Source organism: Erithacus rubecula, assembly GCF_903797595.1.
Source record: "Erithacus rubecula genome assembly, chromosome: 9".
NCBI classification, from domain to species: domain Eukaryota; kingdom Metazoa; phylum Chordata; class Aves; order Passeriformes; family Muscicapidae; genus Erithacus; species Erithacus rubecula.
The window spans coordinates 20,068,714-20,093,022 of NC_136660.1; the positions used below are offsets into that span (position 1 = coordinate 20,068,714).

The 24,309-nt window shown below is 36.6% G+C and overlaps 1 protein-coding gene across 1 annotated transcript in view; it reads right to left on the reverse strand.

Annotated features, from left to right (window-relative positions):
• Positions 1 to 244: 244 nt before the first annotated feature.
• BTAF1 (B-TFIID TATA-box binding protein associated factor 1) overlaps positions 245 to 24,309 on the reverse strand; it is a 39,548-nt gene continuing 15,483 nt past the window's right edge. The window contains exons 7-38 of the mRNA XM_079312023.1: positions 23,749 to 23,860; positions 22,398 to 22,466; positions 21,826 to 21,915; positions 20,593 to 20,688; positions 20,164 to 20,340; positions 19,517 to 19,657; positions 19,231 to 19,355; positions 17,937 to 18,057; positions 17,758 to 17,862; positions 17,375 to 17,524; positions 16,655 to 16,797; positions 16,309 to 16,483; positions 15,632 to 15,835; positions 14,296 to 14,722; positions 13,095 to 13,285; positions 12,004 to 12,157; positions 11,804 to 11,913; positions 10,185 to 10,386; positions 9,626 to 9,774; positions 7,211 to 7,363; positions 6,605 to 6,726; positions 6,229 to 6,396; positions 5,969 to 6,046; positions 5,757 to 5,886; positions 4,968 to 5,109; positions 4,675 to 4,805; positions 4,121 to 4,246; positions 3,234 to 3,386; positions 2,444 to 2,655; positions 2,130 to 2,289; positions 1,350 to 1,520; positions 245 to 1,111 (exon numbers count right to left, since the gene is read on the reverse strand). Coding sequence (XP_079168149.1) covers positions 965 to 1,111; positions 1,350 to 1,520; positions 2,130 to 2,289; positions 2,444 to 2,655; positions 3,234 to 3,386; positions 4,121 to 4,246; positions 4,675 to 4,805; positions 4,968 to 5,109; positions 5,757 to 5,886; positions 5,969 to 6,046; positions 6,229 to 6,396; positions 6,605 to 6,726; positions 7,211 to 7,363; positions 9,626 to 9,774; positions 10,185 to 10,386; positions 11,804 to 11,913; positions 12,004 to 12,157; positions 13,095 to 13,285; positions 14,296 to 14,722; positions 15,632 to 15,835; positions 16,309 to 16,483; positions 16,655 to 16,797; positions 17,375 to 17,524; positions 17,758 to 17,862; positions 17,937 to 18,057; positions 19,231 to 19,355; positions 19,517 to 19,657; positions 20,164 to 20,340; positions 20,593 to 20,688; positions 21,826 to 21,915; positions 22,398 to 22,466; positions 23,749 to 23,860 — 4,834 coding nt within the window. The 3' untranslated portion in view covers positions 245 to 964. The remainder of the gene's footprint in view (positions 1,112 to 1,349; positions 1,521 to 2,129; positions 2,290 to 2,443; positions 2,656 to 3,233; positions 3,387 to 4,120; positions 4,247 to 4,674; positions 4,806 to 4,967; positions 5,110 to 5,756; positions 5,887 to 5,968; positions 6,047 to 6,228; positions 6,397 to 6,604; positions 6,727 to 7,210; positions 7,364 to 9,625; positions 9,775 to 10,184; positions 10,387 to 11,803; positions 11,914 to 12,003; positions 12,158 to 13,094; positions 13,286 to 14,295; positions 14,723 to 15,631; positions 15,836 to 16,308; positions 16,484 to 16,654; positions 16,798 to 17,374; positions 17,525 to 17,757; positions 17,863 to 17,936; positions 18,058 to 19,230; positions 19,356 to 19,516; positions 19,658 to 20,163; positions 20,341 to 20,592; positions 20,689 to 21,825; positions 21,916 to 22,397; positions 22,467 to 23,748; positions 23,861 to 24,309) is intronic.

A 24,309-nucleotide genomic window follows, 5' to 3' on the forward strand; every position in this document is an offset into this window, starting at 1 on the left:
GAAAAGAAGTCCTCCCTATTCCTGTAAGAAGCTTTAAATCATGCATCAGTTTAGTACACAGTCACTTTTAGCATGGATTTTAGAATCCTAGACAGTGTAAAATCTACTTCTGGAAAATGTCTGTATATTTAATTTCTTCTTTTAGTTACAAAAAATATATAGGATTGAAACATATGGAATACATGCATCTCTCAAAGTGGCTATATTCTAGCCTTATAGATAAATTAAAAAAGTACACCCCTGCTAACAGGATGCAAACATGGCCTCAAATAGGCCATTACCTGTATTTAATAGAGCTCATTACATTAAAAAGTTCAAGTCAACTGTTCTCACAAGATGATGTCAAAAGACTGAAGAGTGTGATATATTTATAGTCCATATACAAAGGTGGGTGCACAGGCCTAGTGCCATTCCATTATTCAACACTTCCAAGGCTTCTAGGCTTTGCCTCTAGTGATACAAGTCCTGAAATGATCTGAATGAAAGCTTAACTTGAAAACTGCTTTTTAAATACACCATAAAAGCAAGTTGTGTTTAAAAGAAAAATGTACACTGAACAACCTGAAGTACTCACTGAAACAACTGTACAAAACTATTATAGATACAGAAAGAAATAATGGTGGACTTAACTGCAAACACAAGCAACACTTGTTAACAAATGTAAAAACCTGCTTTGTTTTAATTCTTCTACCAAGTAAGAATTTGCAGCTGTTCAGAACAAGTAAAATTTGAATCACCTCACAATGTTTACATTTAAAGTTTTTATACAGTGCAAACGTTTAAGACAGAATAACTTCCCAGTGAAACAGCTGACACTACTTTGTGCCAGTCTTTTGAAGATTCTTCTTTAAGTAAGTCTATTTACACATTAAGCTAAAGGTTCACTCTATATGCTTTGAAGTTTGCTGAATATCAGCAGAAAAATATGTGAACTAGCAGCAGTTGTATTACAAATATGTGATGGTTACTTTAATGAATGCATAAAGTTTTCTAGACTGTATTCAGTGTCATACTGCTCTTGATCCCATAGTTCTCCAAGGTTTTCGAGTACTGATTTCATTGATGCTTTCCCAGAAGAGGTAGAGGTATCTGCTTTTTCAGTTTTGCCATCCTTCACAAAAGAAAAATAATTTCTGTTAATATACAGAATAATGTTTTCAACAATCTAAAATTCTTCAAGTCTGATAATTCTTCTGGGGAAATATCACATCCTCCTGCTGTTCAGAGAGCTGTCTACTATTCATCAGTCCAACTTAAGCATTTGTGTGATTAAATTCTATATTTCAAAGCAAAGCTCTTCCCTAAGCTGACTCTATTTTTGGCAGGTATTTATAAAAATGTCTCTTTACCTTGTCAAGAGTGAACAGATCAAGAAGCTGCTCTGTTCCCATGCTCTGCAGGCTTGCATTTTCCTGGCTGATCACTGTATTTGCAATATTCATTTTGAACTTTTGAAGACCCATGATCTTCTCTTCCAGAGTTCCCCTGGTTATCAGGCGATATACATTAACAACACGTTTCTGAAAGAAAAAAAGGCACACTTAAGTTAAAAAGTGTGTAATCTTAGGTAAGATACAATGTAAGCATAATCTCAGGTATTCAGAAAAGCATAAGCTTTTAGTGTTTACCATGGACAGTCTAGAAGCAGTTTGGCTTTGAGTTACCTTTCAGTAACTGTACTCAGAGACAGACATTAGATGGAAAGCACAAGACTCTGCCACTCTACAGCAGAGGCATCTTCAGTTGCCTCTGTACTCTGGAAGAATTCACTGGTTTTTGCAGCTCTAGGGGAAGACTACCAGCAGTCATTCTTGCCCTGTCCAAACATCAGAGAAGGCAACCCTGTGGATTGTCCCTTCAGTTCCTTGAATCAGCTCTTTGTCATCTCTTCTTCCACCTAAGGGTGATTCTCTGGCCTCTCCCCAGCAGCTCAGAAGTACAGAAGACTTATCAAGTTGGGGGCAGAATGAGGAAGTACACACTTCAGCAGCAGGCATATTTACCAGAAATAAGTATGAATGAAAGCTTGGTAGAAACCTACAGATGTCACTTTGTTATGCACTACAAACTCTCTCAGGCAAATTCAGCAAGAGAAAAGCCACCCTTATGAGAAATGAAGAGGTTCTCACCTGCCCAATGCGATGGGCCCGATCCATGGCTTGCAGGTCCCTCATCGGGTTCCAGTCATGTTCCACAAATACAACTGTGTCAGCCCCTGTCAAGTTAAGTCCCAGTCCACCAACATGAGTGGTGAGCAAAAGAACATCTATAGATGGATCATTATTAAACCTGCATACAAGAAGTTAAGCATGGTAAGTTTCATTTAAATAAAGAATCTGAATTTAATCTGCTTTGAGTCAGACAAAACCCCCAATTTTGCACCATATAAATATACAGTTCATTAAAGCTGGCCTCATACTGGTTCTGAGGGGATCATGCATACCGGGAAACAATGGAATGTCTCTGCCCAGCAGGGATGCTGCCGTCCAGTCGTAAGTAAGTAACTGAGGGTAACTGAGGTCTGAGGAGGTCGTGCTCCACTATATCCAGCATACTCTTCAGCTGACAGAAGATAAGCACTCTGTGCTGGGCCACAACAGCTTCTGTACCACTTTCTGAAGATCCACCATTGCCCAAACCACAGTCTAGCAGCAGCTTTAAGTAAAAGAACTTTAATTTAAAATGTGTAATTGAAATGACTGTAGATGTCATGTAAACATAGACATTTGTTGATTATCAAACGTAGAAATGAGAGAAACAAACTGCAGAGAAAGTATCTAAATGACAGTCACTTAAAGTATAAGAAGTCAAAGTTTGGCTTCCCTGTCAAACTATGAAAAACTTGAGTCATTAAAAAATAAAAAAACTTAAAACATTCTCTTCACTTAAATTTGATTGTAAGTAAAGCTATGCAATGCAATCTAACTTTATCAAGGAAGTAGTCCCCTATGCAATAAAAATGAAAAAATCTGCAGAAAGAGGGAAACAAAATAGGTTTTTCATATTCTAAAAAGTTACAGAAACATCATCACCACGAAGATGGTGTTTCCCCCTCCCTCTTAAATTATCAGGGAAAATAGGGCATATCCCTGAAACATCCTTCCATTCCTTTTCATTTGCTACTGAATTTTATTTAAAAAGTTTCCCTATTGATGAAATCTTAAATAAAACATCTTAAACTGTAGCAGAAAGAGACATTTGGGGAATTTAAGGCACAACACACATCCACTTACTTGTTTTAAAGCAGACAGCTTAGGTGCATGTTGAATATCTCGAAGGGATGAATTCTGAGCTGCAAGTTGCTCTGTAATTCTCTTATATTCTGGATGTTGGGTTGTGAGCACTAATGCTGGATGGTTGCAGAGCTTCCGTAAATACTGCAATGCCTTTAATTTTTTTAAGAAATGAAGATCAAAGAAATAATTAGCAAGAACACAGTTACAGAAAGAGGATTAACACATTTGATTGTAAGTACAGGGGTCACTCAGCCACATTCTGGACTTTGTGTTTTCATCAAAACTGCACATTTAAAACCTGCATTTCAAATTGTATCCAAACACTGTCACACTCATTGTGATCTGGGTCCCTTCTTTCAGGGAAGATGCAAGGATTACTATTTCCCACATTCTCATCTGAGTCTGCAATAGCAGAAATTGGTTTGGGAGCAGTTTGAGAATCATTATTTCCAATTAACCCAGAGTTAATCCGCAATTCTGTAAGATCGTGAGCCTTCATAAATTCAGATCTACCCTTAAGGAAACGTTTTGTCCATGCTGTAGAATCTTAATGTTGAAGTGTAACAGCTGGTGCAATCAGAATTACTTCCCTCATTCTGAGATTTTGCTCTCTAAGTACTCAGTTTTTACAAGATTCACAAAACAGCTGAACACCAACTGAGTAGATCTCATTAAAAATAAGAGGCAGTGTTATGCTTCATAAGACACATAATTTAAACATAATAGCTATACATCACATTCCAGACATAAATACTCTACTTAGATTATATGGCCCCAAATGTCTAAGTTTACTCTTTTGGTTTTCATTTATTTACTAAATCTATATATACAGGTACAAAAAAATATATGTACTAGGTAATAAAAACTACTGAAAAAAATTTTACCTGAAATACATGACCTGTAGATTTAAGCTTTGGTTTTTCAGTTTCTTCATTCATTGAAATTGAAGAAACTGTTTCATCAATATCACATTTGGCACGAGACTTGGCAAAATCTTCATAAAGTTGAACCTGTAGACCAGACAAGAGAATGAGTGTGCTTTTTCCTGACAGAAGATAGACAGCCCTATTCAGAGTTTAATTTCAAGTTAAAATTCTGAGTTACCATACATCAAGAAATCTGTATTATATGTAACACAAGATAAACATTAACAACAGAATCTCTTGCCATTTATTTTCTTGCAACTTGGAAAGTGTTATTGAAAAACAAACAATCTGCAGATGCCTACATGTTGTTCCTGAACAACGCCCAAAATTAAGTTCAAGAAATACTCTATTACTACAGGACTGGAATTAAGTGTTCTAAACATACTACAAAATTTTTAGTAAATGCAGAGAATGTCAGAGCTGATATCACATTGACACAAGAATACAGAATTAATGCCCTTATGGTGTTAACTGTGCTGAAAAATAAACTTTCAGCCACTTTTTAAGCATACCTGTAGAGGACTGAGAATACAGTAATAATCTTGAATAATTTTGGGTGGAAGATCTTGCAGCACATCCTCTTTCATTCTCCTTAGCAGGAATGGCAGGACTTGGCGGTGCAGGGCTTCCATTGCGAGTACCCCTAGTGAGGGCAACAGCACCAGTGTTTTAGAAGAAAAACACGTTTTTCAAAACATTCAGCTCCCCCTCAATCTCTAATGTTAGAACTAACCACACTTTTCATGAGCAGTTCTCATTTAAAAGGCTAAAACAACAGCCCAAAGATTAAACATGTGATCCTTACCAGCCTCTTGCTCTCGACTGGAGCTTCGTGCATCTCTGCTTGCCAGGATTGGTTTGCCATAACGTGCTGCAAACTGGCGTTCAGTGCCCAAGAATCCTGGCATTAGGAAGTCAAACAACGACCACAACTCCAAGACATTGTTCTGAACATAAAAGAAACATTCGATAATTTATTTTCAGAAGTAGTAAGTTGTTGCAAGTATCAAAAAATTCAGACATTTAAAACCCTACAAACCTCACACTACAACCCAGTCCTGAGCTCCTGGAGTTTGGTGGCTCTTTTGTCCATCAGAGTTACAGAAATACGTTTGCATGCACTTGAATGTATAAATGCACTTCCCACTGTGTCCAGAACCTTAAGCCACACTCAGTTCTTCTGGTCAACAAAACCCAGGACACACCAGTAGTCATAGTCCTGGGTGTGACAGATACTGCACAGGCAAGTCATTAGGACAAAGATCAAAATCTGGAGATCTCAGAACAGAGTTTCCTGCTAATTTTACTTGAGGTATAGGGAAATGGTCTCTTCCCTGCCTGACACTTGAAGAGGAAATGGTAGAGAAAGTCTTGCTGCCACCTTTTGAACCCCATTAACACCATAAAACCTTCATTCATTCTCCTATACCAGGAAAAGGAAAAGATGTTTTGAGCATTTAGAAGTGAAAAGCTGTTTTACAATGTATAGTTTGAACAAGATGATTGTTAAAAGGTACAATAAACTGTGCAAGTGTAATATAGGTCTATCTTGTTTCAATTTTCTTCTACTCATCCAAAATAGGAAATCAGTTACCTGGATTGGTGTCCCAGAAAGAATTATCCTGTAATTAGCAGTCAGTTGTTTTACTGCTTTTGACAGCTTTGTTTTTCCATTTTTTATTACATGACCTTCATCAAGAATGCAGTAATTAAACTTAATATTTCTAGAAAAGAAGAACACAGACTTAAGTAGCATTTAAAATTCAAATGACTTTTAAAAACCTCAGAAAACAAACCCATTCTTACCTAAAGAAGTCAATGTCATTTCTTACAACATCATATGAAGCCACTATGAGATTGTGTCTCTTCACCTGGTGTTGCAATCTGAAGAAAAAAAAATGAGGAGTTAATTGAAGAGTTCCTTATACATTATTATTTCAGCCTTTAAAGATACTACCAAAGTGTTTCCATGCCCACAAACTATGGTTCAGTAGTAGCAGTAAAGTAAATTGAAAAATTCCATGTGTGATACTTTACTCTAAACCAGTTATAAATGCATAAATTACCTTGCTCTCTCAGTAGGAGGTCCTGTATAGTGCAATGGATTAAGATATTCCTTCGAGCAAAATTTGCCCACTTCATCCACCCAGTGTCCTGTGAGTGTAGGAGGACACACCACCAAGGAGGGAAGAGGGACACTGTCCACCAGTTTTGTTCTTGCATATTCCTGAGCCCTTTAAGGGTATAAAATAGAGTTTCAAAAAATTGTTTTTCACAGAAGAGTAGAAGTGGGAAGGGACCTGTGGAAGCCACCTGGTCCAAACCCCCTTTCCAAGCACAGCCACCTACAGTCACAGTTGCCCAGGACTATGCCCAGATTCATTACCACACATAAGACCTAGCATTAAGGTCCAAGACAGAATGTTATTTGTTTAAGCTTACCTGAGGCAATGATCACCTGCAAGAATGCAAATGGACTGTAAAGTTTTTCCTAAGCCCATGTCATCACACAGAATTCCATGAAGTTTGTATTTATTGAGAAATGCAAGCCAATTCACTCCATCCTGAAATCAGAAAAGGAAGTGCCTAAAGTAAAAAATGGCTTTTTGCTAGTTGAGCTTCAGCTCAAACATCCGTATGTTCAATGACCAGCATTACCAAACTAGGAGCTGGTTTCCCAGCACAAATGCATCCACTACAGCCCATTCTAAAAGCAGAGGGAATAAAGGGAAAAACAAGCACCCAAATGGTACAGTAAGGCCTGGCTTTGCAGTGGTGCTGCACAGTCAGTGTTGGCAAGGCACAGATGACTGGCCCATTCCCAGAAAAAAAGGCAAAATCCAGGAAGGGGAAAAAATAGCATTAGAAGAGTATAAGTAGTATGCATTACTTCATTTGTCCTTCCTTATCCAGAGTTCAAGATATACATTGCAAAACAGAAACAAAAACACTCAAATCCTCAAGAAAAATGCCAGTACCTGAAAAACTCCTGCTAATCTATGAAATCATAAAAGACTAGAACTTTTAAAACCAAATAAAAGCTGTTACCTGCTGGTATTTTCTGAGCTCTGCTTTGATTGGTACTGGAATTTCATAGTTTTCCAGTTTCTTTCCATCCAGTAATTGTTCCAGAAAGTGACGTTCTTTAGCCTTCATTCTGATTAATTCTTCAGACATGTTTGGTGGGTCTGGTATACCAGCCTAGGGTAACATTTTTAAAGCAGTCATGTAAGGGCTACAGGACTTAATTGCCACACAGAGAAGAAAAAGAAACCTCATAGTCAGACATTTTAAACACACTAAAGATCTGCAGTCTTCTCAAATATCTGAATCTAAACTCAGGATTTAAATTCTATATTTAGCTATACCTGTTTGATTACTTGCAGGTCAACACATGCTGGGTTGTAAGGTGCAAGAGACATCCTGCCCCAAGAGGGCACATTGAAAATAACTGACAGAAATTACACAAAAGATGGAAAAATCTGGTCACACTGCTAAGGTTCTACAGAGACTGAGGTGTTCTATCTCTAATCAGAGTTTATCTGTCTGGCTATAGAATCCTATGACACCCACTCTTCAAGCCACAAGCTACCATCCAAAGTTTGATGGATTTTTCTCCTACTGAGTAGAACTAGATCTAAAGAGATACTAAAATCCATAGGATGAATTCCAGCAGTTGGAAACTGTAAACAAACCTGCATCCCTCTAGGTTTTAACAGCAAACCTTTACTTCCTAGGTAGTCCCCATACCAGGCCAGACACTCAAAAAAGGCATTTGGGGGCCAGATATGCTCATTCTTGTTTGCCAATAGCATGCAGTACCAGCAGAGGCACTACTATTTTCCCACCATCACATCTGTCATCCCATTTTTCTATGCCTCCTCCATCTTCAGCCAGCTTTACTTCAACTTACTGATCACTCACAGAGGCTGGCCAAAAAAATCCTCTATCAAATAATTCCACTGTGTATGTGGCATAGCCTCCTTGCCCAATGCTCTGCCTGCACTCCCTTTTAAAAAAACTTATCTGCACTATGAACACTATGCCAGATAATTTGGTTCAAGTGTGCTGTCAACTTGCAGCAGGATTGCTAATCAATCCAAGTTTGATTAAGTTGAACCATTTATCTTACAATCCTTCTCTCAGTCATACTTTCATTTTTATGGTTGCAGGAATAATTAATTCCAGCATAAATATGCAGGAAACAGAGCATAGTTAAGTTGCCCCAACTCACTTAATGCCATGTATTTATTGTTAAATAAAATACTGTTCCATAACAATAGAAGTATTTTCTCTTTTTATTAATCTGCTTCACTCTGTGCTTATGTATTAAATATAGTTCAATATCTGATATGAACTTTCTTAATCAGAAAGGGAAATTTTAAGGCACTTCTTCCATAACTATAGAAAAGAAATACGAAGTGATCATGCATGTACATGCAATTAATAAAACAAGTAAAGTATGTTTTTAAGAGAATCTCACTGAATTTTATTAAAAACACCTTTAAACACCCCCCCAAGCCCTAAGCTATGTGTATTCCACAGGACAGTGTTTAAGATGTGCATGAAGGTGAGTCTGATGCAAATAGCACTGCAATGAACATGTTAGAAATTTTGTTCTTTGCTCACTTTCAACTTGTTCAACATCTCAGTTGAGATATACTTATACAAAGTAAGTGCTCCTGTTAATGCAGATTGCTAGGTATTAGATTCTAAGGTTCCATAATGCTAAATTAAAAAGTGAAATAATAAAAAACCCATTAAACTGACAATTGTTTTTCATTATTGCTGTGAAAATTCTAAACTGTCTTCTATTACCATCTGGTGGTCACATTAAGTTACTTAGAGGCATTGTAGTCCTTGATGCACAACATCAAAAGTTGTCTGAGGTATACAAGCTGCAGCAGGAGTGAGAGACTGAAGCAGATCTGTATTGACTAAACACCACTGCATCATAATACACAATATGTTGCCTGAATACAAAGGGTGGTACTTTTTAATTTTAAGAACTAGTAATAAGTGGCCCTACTTATCCCTACACAATTTATGTTATTTTTGGCTTTTCTTTTAAATCAGCTTTTTTTTTTAAAACTGCTTTTGTGCATTTCTCACATACCTAAGGAGAGTGCACACAGAATTCCTAAAACGTTTAAAACCAAACTAAGAAAAGCAGCATTACACACAAAATTAATAAATCTACCATTTAATTGTGTATACAGCTGAAATGAGCTTCTTATAAAGAGAAATTTTATTTTAACATTAAATTAGAAAATTGCTAACACAGGGTCCAATTTGGTTCATTTTACTTATAAAGGGTGCATCTTCTATCATCTGCTATGGACTCAACACCTATAAAACCAGTTATTCATTCAGCTTTAATAAGCCAGAAGCCTGGACTTTGCAGCTGGTGAAAGAGTGGAAAGGCCAGTTCACATACTCCACATACTTACAGCTCGAGCTTACCTCAAGAGGCATCAGTCTAATCAGTGTGGCAAAGCACTGAGTGGCCATAAAACGTACACTGTTTGTCTGGTCACTCATTCTGCCCAGAACTGGAACCACTAGAAGAACAATGTATGGAACAATACCAACATCCAGCTGCTCCATTACACCTGGAGTGGTTATTAAGGAAATAGTTTTTAACCGCTGAGGTTTGTCTGACAAATACACACCCAGGAGATTTCACACTCAATAAGTAAGAGTCATTAATTATTACACTTGGGTGAATGAGATTTCTAGTAACACAGCAATGCAGAAGCAGACAAATCTGATCTACCCAATTACATTCAACCAGAAAAGTGCATGGTTTGAGAAACTGAATTACCTTCACCAGAATGCCAGCTGGTAGATAAAATAAGGCAAATAGAAAAGAAGGTTTCTTCTGTTTCTTTCCACAGGAGAAAAAACAGCTTGCTATTTTATTTCATTCCTCTCCCATTTTTTTCAGGCAACTGTTTTTGTTCACCCAAATGAAACTACAGCGAAGAAGTTTCTGCACTTTTGAATACACAAGCAAGGATACACGCAAGTGCTTCAATAGCACCTTCTTGTTTGGTGTTGTCATCTATTGCTCCCAGCCAGGGTAGAACTTTCTCTAAAAAGATATTCATTGTTTCCATGGTTGCTATTTTGCTCATAACACCCACACAACGGGAAGCCATGTGTCTCACAGCAGTACTGGGATGCTGAAGGCACATGTAAAGATGAGGCAAATGCTGTATTAACTGAATAAAAGAAAAAAATGCGGGGAGTAAAGATTAATATGAATTATAAACAAAATTGTGATTTTTTAACTACAGTCTTTTAAGAATGCTTAAAATGGCTCATTTGCAAGACAATTGCTTAAAACTAAAAAATAATTTCAGAAGAATAAGGCAATTGGAACTTTTAGCACATATTGAGTACTTCAATACGGATAAAATTCAGAGTAACAAAATATTTAGCATTTCAGTCAAAATGAAAATTAATGAAGCCCTTAGTTAGCAAGGAAGTGTTTCACACTGAAAATACAGTACTAAACACTCAGAACTTTTCCTTTAAAAAAGGAATTACTTCTTAAATACAGATACATAGATTTAAGAATTCATTCCAGCTAGCAAATTTGTTCAAGACTCAATCCCTTTGTGTTTAGGCAGATTAATTACTCATGTTGGGAATCTCACTAATTCTGTGTGACAAGGATGAAACCCAGAAGGAAATCTGCATGTCCCCAGCAGGGTACACACATCTGTCTTTGGTGTAGGCATGTGTCTTCTTTTTCATCAGTGCAGATATGCTTCTGTATTGGATACCTAAACACAGTCAGGTTTTTTCTAGTGTGAAAGTCCCTGAATTCTAGGTCTGATGAACAAAGTTCAGCCTCTTTGACACTCCATACATTTTTTTTGAACTGCATACAGTATTAGCCCCATCAAAACCAATCTACACTGTAACTATATACCACATTTATGTGTATGTATAATAAAATAGACATATTAAAAAAGTCTTTCCATGGCATATGCTAAATAGACTAAAACACACTTCGGTATTTTATTAAAACAGGTAAAAAAATCCCACATGATTCATCTCTATCTTCTCAGAACTCTATAGCCCTTCATTATACCCATCCTTTCCAGAGTTCTGGCCTATTTATTCCTTGCATGGCAGCCTTGTCATGTATTTTTGTCATCCTGTTGCCCTTCTCTGTGTCTCTTGCAGAGCTACTATACTTACTCTGAAATAGAGTACTGCAGATAGGCTAGTATTGTAAATTCTGTTAGATGCAGACAAAAGGATGACTCTTGTTCTGTTCCTTCCTTTTTTTTTTAACCAGTACTTTACTGATACTTTCACACAACTATTCCAACTGCAGGATTCTCTCCTGAGTAGAAATAGACAGTTCAGAGAAAGAAACAGTTTTTTAAATTATCAAATCTGGTCTACTTGGGAATTAACTGAGGTCTCCATAATTTTTGCATTCTCTGCACAGGCAGCCTTTCTGACAACCTTCAGTCTGGTAGAGTAGCCAGGCAATAAACTGACTTTATTACTATCATTTTGCCTCTACCCTGACCACACAAATCAGAAAAATATCTAAAAAAGAAAAAGACTTAAGCCACTAGCAACAAAGAGACTAAACTGTTTCATGCAAGAGGTGATTACCAGAGGATGTAGCTGAGTATCCATTGAAGCTGCTGTTGTTTCAAAAACCTGCAAGGAATTCACCAACTCCTGAGCAGGAGCATCTCCTTTTTCCAGTAATGACTTTCGGTCTGGCAAAATCAGAAAATGTGTTCAGTTTAAAACTGACATAATGGCTGCAGCCTGCCACCCCTCCCAACTTAAATCAGAAGTGCAATTACCAAAATTATTTATGTGAATGTTGTTCCTTAATGATCCAACCATAGCATCCCAGAGATGTGGCAATCCCGTTGCCATTTCAGCACCAAAATGTTTAGCTATAGTAGATAAGGCAAATTCAGCTCCTCTTCTCTGTACAACATAAGGTTTTTGAGCCTGGAATTAAACAATTCGAAGTAGCAAGGTTAGACACATTTAATAACAATTATTGCCAAAGGTGACCTCCTATTACATGGGCAGTCAATTCTGATCGTGTTTATACCTACCTACAACATCTCCACCAATAGGTTTTGTCCCCAAGTTAATTACTCTATTCTTTGTAGATGTAAAAAATCAAAAATCTTTTGTAGCCAATTGTTCAAAGCCTATGAATTTGAGATTTGCCCTTGGCTGATACTGGTGCATTTCAACAAGACGTTTCCAAGTGGTTCCAGACCCAGAACCTCAAGTATTTCCAATACAGTGACACCAAGAACAGTACTATACTAGAAAACTTACAATACTTTATTTTTTATTTATCCCCCTCTCTTGCTCCCACCCTCTTTGGCAAGAAGAATTAATTTAAAAACCTAATAATTAAGAACAAAATCTACAACACTGCTTAGGAGTTCACAGTGCTGCCTAGAATCTAATTATTAAAACATATTGAAGTTTGAAATTAATAAAATGGGAGAGTTTAGGATATCAAGTATGAAAACCACCCAGACATGCTGTTTCACACATTTCAGTCACATTTCAACTGCTGGTTTTAATGCTTCAAAGGCATTCAGCAGGCATTGTGATGGACCAACACTAACATGGGTAGGACACAGCTCTTGTATTTGTTCCACTCTGTGGAAATTCATCTGCATTAACTTATATTGATATTCATATTCTAAAGTAAATAAAATGTTTCAGGAATTATTGTTCTTACTGACAAGCATTTAAAACATCAAACATAAGCTGCTTGCATCACAGAACCTCCTGTTATGTGATGCAAAACCCTGGCCCATCCTTACTACAATGGTATGAACTCCAGTGAATCCCATGGTAAGGAAAGTAATGGAAAGGAGGAGTGAATGTGAAGTTGCAAATACAAGCTTTTGAAATGTACCTCATCAAGCTCTGTAGGAATGCTTCCACTGCTGCCTGTGGGGAGATCTGCAATGGGGGCTTTTGGTGCTTTTGGAGTAGGCCCTCGCCGACTGGTGATGGCAAAAGCAGCTTTCTGATGTCTGTACAGTGTAATTATTCCCCTGTGCTTAGTGACTGTGTGCTGCATCCCATCTTTATCAGAGTTGGGCCCTAAATGAAAAGGGAGAAAAAAAAAAATTTAAGCTGCAGTTTAACACACAGGGGGAAGTGAGAGCTACCTACAAGTCAGCTGCTGATTGTGCTTTAAAAAACATTAAGATTTCCACCCTCGACGTACAGAGAAGAGTTACTGTGCTACAAACACATTCCAGACTTGGAATGAAAAGTGTGCAAACTGCCAGAAATTATAATTCAGCAAGAAGCACAGGTAATACATCAATCAAATCTAAAACATTTGCACAATTTTATTTCATAAAAAGCACATCATGTTCTAAAGTTTCAACCAGTTTACGTTCTGTGTCCTTTAAAACAGTTCAATGCTTCTGCCATGATACAATAAAAAATGCCATCAGTATCTTTGGATTTGTTGATGTTTCTATTTTATACTAAGAGCTTCACTTTCAATCAGATATGAAAGTTATTCTATTCTGAGATAAAGGAGGGCACATTCATTGAGAAAGAATAAAACATACAACAGTCAAACCTTAAAACAGGTTAGAATCTTTGACAGTATTAAGATCTTAATTGGGTTAATCTGGGTTGTTCATTCAATCCATACATTTTCAATAACAGCCAGCCATTTAAAGAATCCATGACCATGGCATGCATAGGATTATTTTATTCATTTTGAACACTGTCCTCACCTTTTTATCTTATGATTAGCCTATGGAATGTAACAAGCCACATTTTTGACAGGTTACTCTAATTTCCATTTTTACTCAATAACATCTGTAAGTGAAATGTGATCATAACTGGATAATAACCAAACAAGAGTCAATACCTGGAAATTGGAATTAAAGTATTTTATAGATCCATATAGATATAAAATAACACACACTAGTTGTATACAGTTTAAAATACCTAAATGAAATAATTATTAATAAATACTCAGATGCTGGCATTTTTTAAAACAAGAAAAACAAGCCTCATTCAAATACTCATTTCAACAGCTCAGAAATAAGCAGACATATTAAGAATCCTGGCAGTTTTAGATATCATACCTTTAGAGTTTTCCTGGCTACTCTGAGGCTGTGCAGGACATGCTGCCAGTGGGGTAAGGTGTGGATCCACACACAGGGAGTTGCAGAGATTTTTTATAATCTTTGAGTTGGGACAAGGAGACCTTGTTGTACACTGCTGAAGTAACTTTGCTATACATGAAGCCACATAGTTTTGTACGAGTGTATTCTCTTCTTTTTTGATAGCTTCCATTAAGGGTTTTATAACAGGATTTAGTTTTTCTGGAAGTTGCTGCAAGTTCACAACTGCACATGCAGCAAAGGTATGGACACGCAGATGCAACACTTGCCATTCTTGATTTGTTTCTGTAACAGTCATTTGGACTTGCTGCCTTTTACTGTCCAACTGTTGCAGAACTTTAGGATTCAAAGTAAAGGATGATGTCACCTCATTGAAAACAGAAGTAACCTAAGGGAAAGGAAAGACAGAATTACCAATCTGTTTCATTTACTATAAATCAGGATATCCTCATGGATAACACAAGTCACTTGACCACATATCACCCTCTACATTTTCCCAGTAAATAACACTAAATACTCCAAAATGTATCCAAAATACTCTGAATAGGAATCTTGAACTGCAGATCAAAGAGAAAATCTGGTATATCATAGACATTTAAAGTCTAGATTCTCAAAGCTACAAGAGCAGTTTATGTTCTCTTGCAAAATTAGATTGTCCCATTATCTGTCAATTCTACCCAGATAGTCTGGAAATATGTAAGCATGTGACAGATTAGCAAAGCAGAATATGAATACAAGAATCCAGAAAGGATGTGCAAGGTCCTGTGCATGAACAAGTTGTTTCTCAGCCGATTTTCTTTTGAGGAAAGAGACTTGGATAAAAATCTAAATAAAAAGCACAACAAAGTAGTTGCAGAACCTTCCAGATCCTTCCCCACTCACAACTGGTTGACTGCCATTGCTTAAACCTTTCACTGGAAAAAGATTAAAAGCCGAATACAAGGTCTGGGACAAGGGGGGAGGAGGTCTAGAATTCAATCTATTTACAAGTATTTTAACAATGGTTTTGAAGCCTGCTTTGTTTTCTTGTGTGTAGATTTCAATAGAGAATCCACACCTGGGATCAGAACACTCAGTTTTATTCTCCCATTGCACTCCCTTTCATTGCACTTGATTTTTGTCAGACTGTAAACACACCTCAGGGGAAACAATAAGAGTCTTTACACGTTCCTTTCCATGAGATATGCAAAGGTCATCACATTATTTCTGCAAGTTACTGTCTATGCAATAATTATGCTGAAGGTGTATTTCAAGACGAGTACAGATTTGGAACAAAGGCAAGCATGCCTCTACTCACCAGCTCATTAGCTTGATCTATTGTAAATACACTGCAGTTTACTCTGTTTCCAATGTCAATGTGTGCATCAGCTAGCAATGAGATGAGTTGTTTACATTCATTTTGCATTCGTGTAAAAGGAACAGCAATTTCATCGTAATAGAGATGTTCAGAAAGGACCCCAAGTAAACGAGGTTGAACACAAATAGCAACAGTTGTACACTCCTGTAAGAGAAAAACACAATTTGCATCTCTAAATAATCACAATTTCTTTTGTTCAGTCCTGGGCAGCTCAATCTAGCTACAAAAATCCAGTTTCCAGAGGGACTATTAACATTCATAACCCAGAATATTAAAGATAAAGGATTAGGAACAAAAAGTCTGCCACTAGAAAAACAGTGAGTAAAAAAGACAGTAATCTTAAAAAGAATCACTGACCTTAAATAAAAATCATCTTGAGAATAGATTTATTTGTAGAAAAGATGTGAGCATATTTACTGATTCATAGTTCTGACAGCTGGCATTTATCTAGTGAGTCCTGTATTCCTCCACTGTCTAACTATGAAGATCTTGGTATTTAGATGTAGAAACACTATTTTAGCTTACCTACAGAAATCTTATTTCAAGCTAAGTACCACAGAACAAGCAGTGCATTGAGATAGTAAGTAAAATTTATTTTTGCTGTAGAAACATCCTACCTTTTGCAAGGCTGCCCACTCACAGATTACTAATGCAACACTAATCCTCTGCAAGGCAGATTTAGAATTCAAGTGGAAGAGCAGTAGCTGAGCTAATGATTCAGCTGGCTTTATTTCTTGAGTAACAGTATTTACACCTGGGTCACAAATACAGCAACAAAGTGCTCCCAGCAACCTGACAAGACGAAAAAGAACAGTCACTTCAATGTTATAATGACTCTGCAATCAGTGATTCAAAATGAAGGTGCCAAAACAGTAATTAGATTTTGGCAAAACCACTATATATTATGAAAAAAAAAAAATACATGGCTATTAAGTATTTTTTTCGTATTTCCAGTAAACTGACTTGGCTGCCATCATCCGAGCACGCATGACAACGTAATCCCTGGTTGCTGGATCTTCTGCAATGCTGTCTGCCCCAGCAATGTATTCCTGAATCACTTCCTTATTCTGGGTTTGACTTTGACGCAGTTTAGCACCTGCTTTTTCCTGTGGAATAAAGGAAAGGTTGAAAGCGTGTTTGTAATGAAAAGATGAATTCATATTCCATAACAATACAAATAATCACCACACCATTAAAAAGGTGGACTAAGTGCACTTCCTGGAAAACAGATTTCTTAAAGTAGTCAATGCTTGTAAATCACCTGTTCCCTAGTAGCATTCTGTAGTCCAATGAAATGTATGCTATATTCCTTCACTATATTAAGTTTAATGCTCGACATACAGCCAATAAAAGGAAAAAGGAAACTTCTCTCAGCATGTTTCCAGAAATAACACAATGCTTTTGGATTTAACTCAGTCCTGCAAACAGATGGCTTTAGAACTACGTAAATATAGACTTATAAAGTATCCACATAAAGAACACTACACAGAAGAACTTAATTGTCATGGATAACCTGACAAGAACCCTTTTGCTCTACAGACTTGAGGCTTGTAAGACAGTTGACATTTGGAACTGCAGAAAAGCACCAGCACCCCCCTCTAACACACTCAGAATGTGTTTTACAGACAGCCAAGCAATTTCCTACTTTCCTCAGAACTGTTAGTGAGGCCACATTTCACTTACTTTGGATCTGGTTTTTACTTCTAGCAACATGTTTAAATCAATGGGCAAATGAGATGGCTGCATCATTAAGCAGAGCCAGGCTCCCATCCATGGACAAGCAGCTGCAACAACATACTGTACAGATGCCTTGTTTAACAGTTCCAGCCACACCTTGGGAAAGAACCACAGTAGAAACCATTACAAATTTGTACAGGGCCTACATAAGATCATACACATGCTGAGAAACTGCAGGAACACTCATTTGCTCTACTGTAAAGCATCACACAGGGCAATTGCAAAGTACTTAATATGAACACACAACCTTTCATCTGCATAAAAGTTCAGAGGATTTGAAAGAGCAGGATACAGAAGCACTACATCTATGTGGTAAATCATTCAAATACCTTGTGAATAAGATCCAGAATTTCCTGGTTGCTTTCTAAGATACAAAACTGAAATATGTGCCTCAACATGTCTTGCAGAATTGGAGTCAGCCATGTTGAAGAACTCTGAAACAAGGACATCACATGACCAAGCATATTCCAATATCCATCACAGTAAGACATTAATAACTAATTCTTACCTGGTCTTGGGTAGACAACAGTGTGAATAATGTTTCCAGTGCTGCTTTTCTCACAGAAGATATTGTGTGATGCAAGAAAGGCCACACACGAGGGACCAAGACTGTCAGGGATTGCTGAATACTACAGGAAAGGGAGATGTAGAGGCAGGGTCAGGGATAAAAAAAAAAACACACAAAAAAAACCACAAAGAGCTAAGTTAATTTTATTTATGCTCATTTAATCCATAAGAAAGCTTTAAGAAGGGAAAGTATTGCATAGCTTGGTGATTTTAAGTGAAGGATCAATTTACTACAGCTTATATATTTACAACAGTTTGGGTTGGTATCTTTTTTCAGAAAACAGTGGTTTGGGATTTTTTAATTGGTATAGTGAATTAGTCAGTTTAAGCATGTGTTTTTACCATGTTTTTCCCCAGATTATACTTCAGGCTTTGTTCAACTGTTCAGAAAAAACAAGGGGCTGTTTCTCTTCTGAAGTTGCTATTAGGCAGTTATGAATTCACAAATAACTAAAAACAAGCCTGCATCTTTTTTGTATGAGCTGGCATATCAATTGATACAACTGGACTATCAGTTGATGCAAGTAGTACATGCTGAATTAAACACTGCATTTGTAACAAAACTTCATTCTTTATTTTGGATTTGGGCAACCACCAACTTCAGCAGTGCCAATCATATAGGATGAGAAAAATCAAATGTGTACAGCACCCACCTTAAGTGTAGATACTGTGAGTTTACCATGTGCATTATAAAAAATTTAACATGCTAAGACGCAGTTCCTTTAATCTGTCAGAGTCCCAAAGAGATCATAACTGTCATCAACCAGTCACAGAATTACTGGTTGTACCATCAACGTGAATTTATGTTTGTAGCTTATTTCAGAACTGCTCCAATAGTAAAGTTCTACAGGTTCTTGAATGTGTTTTAATATACACAGTTTGGTCTCATTTGGAATTTGTCTGCTCCTTGTTAACAAACAAGATGTTTGTGGGCAGGACCACCATGTGAGTGGAACAAATATGCTTTACTAAAACACCCAAGAAGGGGAAAAAAAAGTCACATACAAACCACGTCTAGTACACTTCTTAATTCCTTTGTTGCATTTCACTAACTTAATAGAAATAGAAGCACTGTTGTAACATTCACTTTATGGAAAAACCGGAGTAGAAATAAAATACTGAGTTAAATTAATCATCTCCTTGGTACATGAATTGAAATAAACTGGTAATTCCTATTTGACAATAAAAGGGCAGTCAGACCTGTAATACTGAAGCAATACTAATTAAAAAGTTACCTGCATTTGCGGACCTGAGGATAAGTCAGAAGGGATGAAAGAAGGATCATGATACTGTTTGTGGAAGCTGTCAAGTCATCCAACTCCAGAAGTGCATCCCACAAGGTATTAAGAATGAAAGGCACCTACACAAAGCAGCAAAGGAGGGTAAATTAAAAAAAAACAAAACAAACAAAAAAAAAAAAAAAAAACACCAAGGAAAACCAACAACAAAACCAGTGCTGCCTCTAAAGTATCACATTTTACTTCACTTAGACCAAAAGTGAACTTAAAACAGTTCAGTCACCTTCTGAGATTGAAGTTGGACCAGGCTTTCCACTACTGGTACTAAAGATGCTGCAGCAACAGCTCGGACATCATCATCCAGATCTTGCAGACCTTCAATTATTGCAGGCAATACTTTAGGCAATAAAGTGTTGATCATGTCCTGCCAAAAAGATCAAAAGCATTTTTAAACTGAAAAAGCTTATAAAGATACAATCAACTAAGATGCACCCTGTGTGTGTGAATAAACCTGACTGTTCGAAAGGGATGCTACAGGTCCAAGATTGCAATCCTAATATTTTAAGTCACCATTCATGAAATCAAACAAAGAGTATAAATTTAATTAACTGCAAGTCAGCTTGGTTTTGGCAAAAACAAAGCTCAGTGTCTGCAGAATACCACCACACATAGCCTAAACTTCTCTGTTACCTCACATGAGAATATCAACAAGACCAGGCAGGCACATCCTCTACAACATTTTCTGTAAACACAGCTTGCATTATATACTTGCAGCATGGATATAAAAGTGCAGTCACACATCTCAACCCACAGGACTGCAGTACAAGCAAGATTGCTTTATCACACTTATCTACTGTTCAAACACATCTTCTATTTTGAGCAGAGATTTTTGATCCAAAGTTCTCTACAATTTGTCATGAGGGCCATTACCTGGCGCACTGCCAAAGCATACTTTATCCCTAGGAGACCACCATGTCTCACTTCCCATTGTTCCTGTGTAAGCAGCTTCAGGAGAACATCCACAGTTTTATGAACACCAGTTTCATTCATGTGTTTCAATACTACTCCCAAAGTCTGAGCACAAGTCTCACGTACTGGTGCCACTACCTAGGAAAAAGTAAATGACAAAGCAGATAATTCTGAATGAAATTTGACTTTAAAAGAGTCAGATGACCAAACTGCTATACAAACAAGGAGAAGTTTATGTATCAGCTACTTTTTAAATAAGCATCTGGGAGCATTTATAACAGGCACATGCAGTAGCACCACACAAGGCACAGCCAAGCTGCTGCAGTGTTATCTCCTGCAGAAGCCTGTTCATCTACCTGTTCAAGCAAAGGTAACTTTTTTAAAACTTACTTCATCTGAAACAAAGTCTCCAAATCTGTCTAGTGCAAACACACAAAGAAGTCTAATAACCAAGTCTTCTAGCCACTCCTGATGCTGCTGGATCATCTGTAACAACAGAAAAGTTGAGCACCTTGACTACATTTATTCATAAAGCATTTCTGATATGCTTACTTAAGCTAATATCTGCAAAAGACATGACAACAGATGTTCACATTGACTCAATGTTCTGTTTCAGAGACAGTCAGGCCAGGTAGTCAGCAATAATTCAACTCATCTGGATTATTACAAACATCATAACCTGGTTGTTTTCTTCTCTAAAAACACAGTACCTTTATCAAAAGGCTAGTGCCCTGCTTTTAGCTGGGACAGTTTGATTTTTTTTTTCTCAGTAGCTGGTACAGTGCTCTGTTCTGGAGTCAGTATAAAAATAATGGTGATACCACACTGATGTCTTGGTTGTTGCTACATTATGAACACTTTATTTTTAATATATATATATATAAATATAATTATACACACTTTCCATGAATATTTAAGAAATGGTTTAAAGTATTTTATCATGGCAGATTGTGTTCTTATCCAGCCATCTCCATGAAACAAGTACTATTCTACAGGGAAGCAAGGAGAGAAGTTTTTGCTTCCCCTGTTTACTAAGTATGCTGAAGTACACTGATTTACATCTCATTCTGCAACTCTCTAAGCCACAAGCTCTTCCAGCTGCTTCTACAACAGGGGAGTCAGTAGGAATCTGGATAAAATCCACTATTAGTAAACAAGTTATTACTATCAGGATATTTTTAAAAAATTGTTCTCCTTTTAAAAAGAGACTATTTTAATTCCTTTTCTCACAATGAAGAGAGCAGGTTGAGAGAGTCTTCTTAGTATTTAAGCAAGTAGAGCTAATATGGTGTGAGACACTACTGGAGTTACATAATCAACTTGTTAATTTTCAGCACAGCCTTACCAGGACTTGAAAACAATATATGCTAATATGGAAGCTAATGTTTAATAACTTTATACACAACTAATACATTAATGGCTAATTATCCAGTAGTATTGGGTTCTAATAAACCTTTTAAAACAATGCTTTGTCAGTGTATACAGTGATATCATCCAGATGATTCTGAGCAGGAAAGTCTTTATATTCCTCCATATCACACACCTATTACAAAGTATTTTAAGGAGTCTCTTTTCTAAACTTCATTTAAGTAAAATACTAAGTTTAGGTAATTGGAAACTCACCTCCTCTAAAGAGCTATCTCCCATTTTACCACCACTTTTACCATGAGCTTTAAGTATCTCTCTCAGACCAGTACCTGCACCATGTCGAACCTAGGAAAGTGAAACAACAAGTCAGTTTTAAGATGCTAGGAACCAGAAGCCAAAAGTCAGCTTAGCATTAGACAAACATGTCACTGCAGCCAGCAACAGATTAATATAATATTCCTCAGTCATGATGAACTCGAGTTTGTTTTAATTGCTTGATTTTCTTAACCACAGACTGATGTGATTTTGTTTTGCTTGAATTTCATTACTCCCATAATTTTCACTTATATAATGATGGGTTTTCATATCTTTCCCACTCTCCACAAGTATACCTTACACATCTGTTTTGCATTCCCCTTTAAATGAGTCTTAAAAAACATTTACGTTTCCTAGCAAATTTGTCTCAGCTACATTATCTGTATGCATAAATGATTTAAGTTTTGGTATCTGGCAAAATTCTCTTAAGTTCTACACATACAGTGTTTGCATTTCTGTTGAGGCTCTTTTTAAAAAACTTATAGCTCTACCTTGAATAGTGCACATCTTACCTCCCAAGAAGGGTTAAAGAGATCATTGCACACCTCTTCACAAAAGCTTTCCAGAGGCCATTCATTTGCCTAAATCCATAAAAAATAAGTATGAGATGTAAAAAAAAAAAAAAAAAAAAAAAAAAAAAAAAAATCATGAACACTTCTTACATCGCTGTCTTGACATATTTAAATGGCATATAAAAACCCCCCAAAAGCTTAAGAGTACTTTTCTTCATTACTGGGCAGAATCGAAAAAAACATCTTCCCCAGCTCAGAAACTTCACTGATTAGCACTGGATCTCTTAAGAAGTTTATGAAGTTTCTGTTAACAGAAGATTCTCTATGGAAATTAATTTTGATGTTCTGGAATTCACCTTTCCTTTAGAAATCATGCTAAGGAAGAAAATTAAGCCAAGTTTCTTACTCTACCCAGTGATCCTTTAAATTCATGAACTTTGCCTTTAAACAACATAATAGACAAGTCTCAGTTTGAAAACACACTACATAATGAAATTGGGTCAATTAATTCAGCAATAAACAGCACCCTTTTCCAAACACATTCCACTTTTTGGATACCAAAGCACATTCACTATCCTAAAATTTCCTACAAGGAAACTGACATGGCTACGGAAAGGAATTTTTATTACCATTAGTAAGTTCATATCATCACATACACAGAGCAACTGAAAGACAGATAGCATTCAGCAGCTATTCAGCCTGTAGTTATTAATATTTCAGATTAGTTTTCCAGTCATTTTTATGCAAATAAAAATTTAATTACTGAACTACGACTGGAAGACTATTTTTGTAGGATACAGACTTATCTAGATAAAGTCTTCTCAAATAAGCTTCATGCACCATTTATATTCTATTTACCATTTCTTAATTTTTAGCTTCTCAGTCTTTTAAAACAAATGCAGTTTTTCTAAGGACTAAGGTTAATTGTTTTACTCTTCAACTATTAAAGATAAAATTTAATTCTAAATTAAGCCTAATTAAAGTACAGCAAAGATTAAATAAAGATTAAATAAGCATTTGGATCAAATTATTTGTGGCTCGCTGTAATCCTACCATGTAAGTGTTTAGCACAGTTTGCCAGTTTAATACCCAGGTCTGACACCTGTAGCCACCTACTTGTGTTAATTTGGGTCACAAACTGCTACCAAAGGATTAAATGTGTTTTCTTCCTCAATACTGTAACACTTGCTTCATTATGTATAAAATTAAGCTGGCCATGACATTCTTCATTGCATTTCCCTGAATGCTAAGATGACTAAAGAATTTGGGCATATGAAGAAGTTTTGTTTCAAATTACTTAGCTACAAAACTGAACAGTCATTCTTGCTAACAGCAGAACAATACATCATACCTCTTCCTGAGTATTTTCTATCAATGTTTTTGAGTCTGTGGCAGGCTGGTTGATAACAACATTTGCAACTTTTCTTCTCTTTTCTTCCGGTTCCCCATCAGTGCTATCATTGCTGAGAAGGAGCAAGTACATGTTCATGAACTGAAAGTATGCTTTAAGCGAAGTAATTACATCTACAAGTCTTCAGCTACCATAAAGTATGGCAAGAATACAAAATAAAGAGGATTAACACTGAAATATGCAAGATAGGTAAGTTTCCATGTAAAAACAAAACATGCAGTGAGTAGACAGCAGAATGCTGTCCCATATTTACAGTCAGTCTCAGATTTTTCCCAAGAAACCCAGCAATTCCTAAACAAGATCAAGAACTTTGTTAACCACTAGAACACAGCAGACAATAACAGGCTGCTATAAACTACAGTGAAGAACACAGCACACATCAGAAAACTGTATCCTAAATTTTTAGTTATTCATCTTGTTAAAATCCCCTGTTTTCATGCATTATTCTCAAGTCATATTTAATAACAGGGACAAATCACACATTTCAGCTGTAGCATCCCA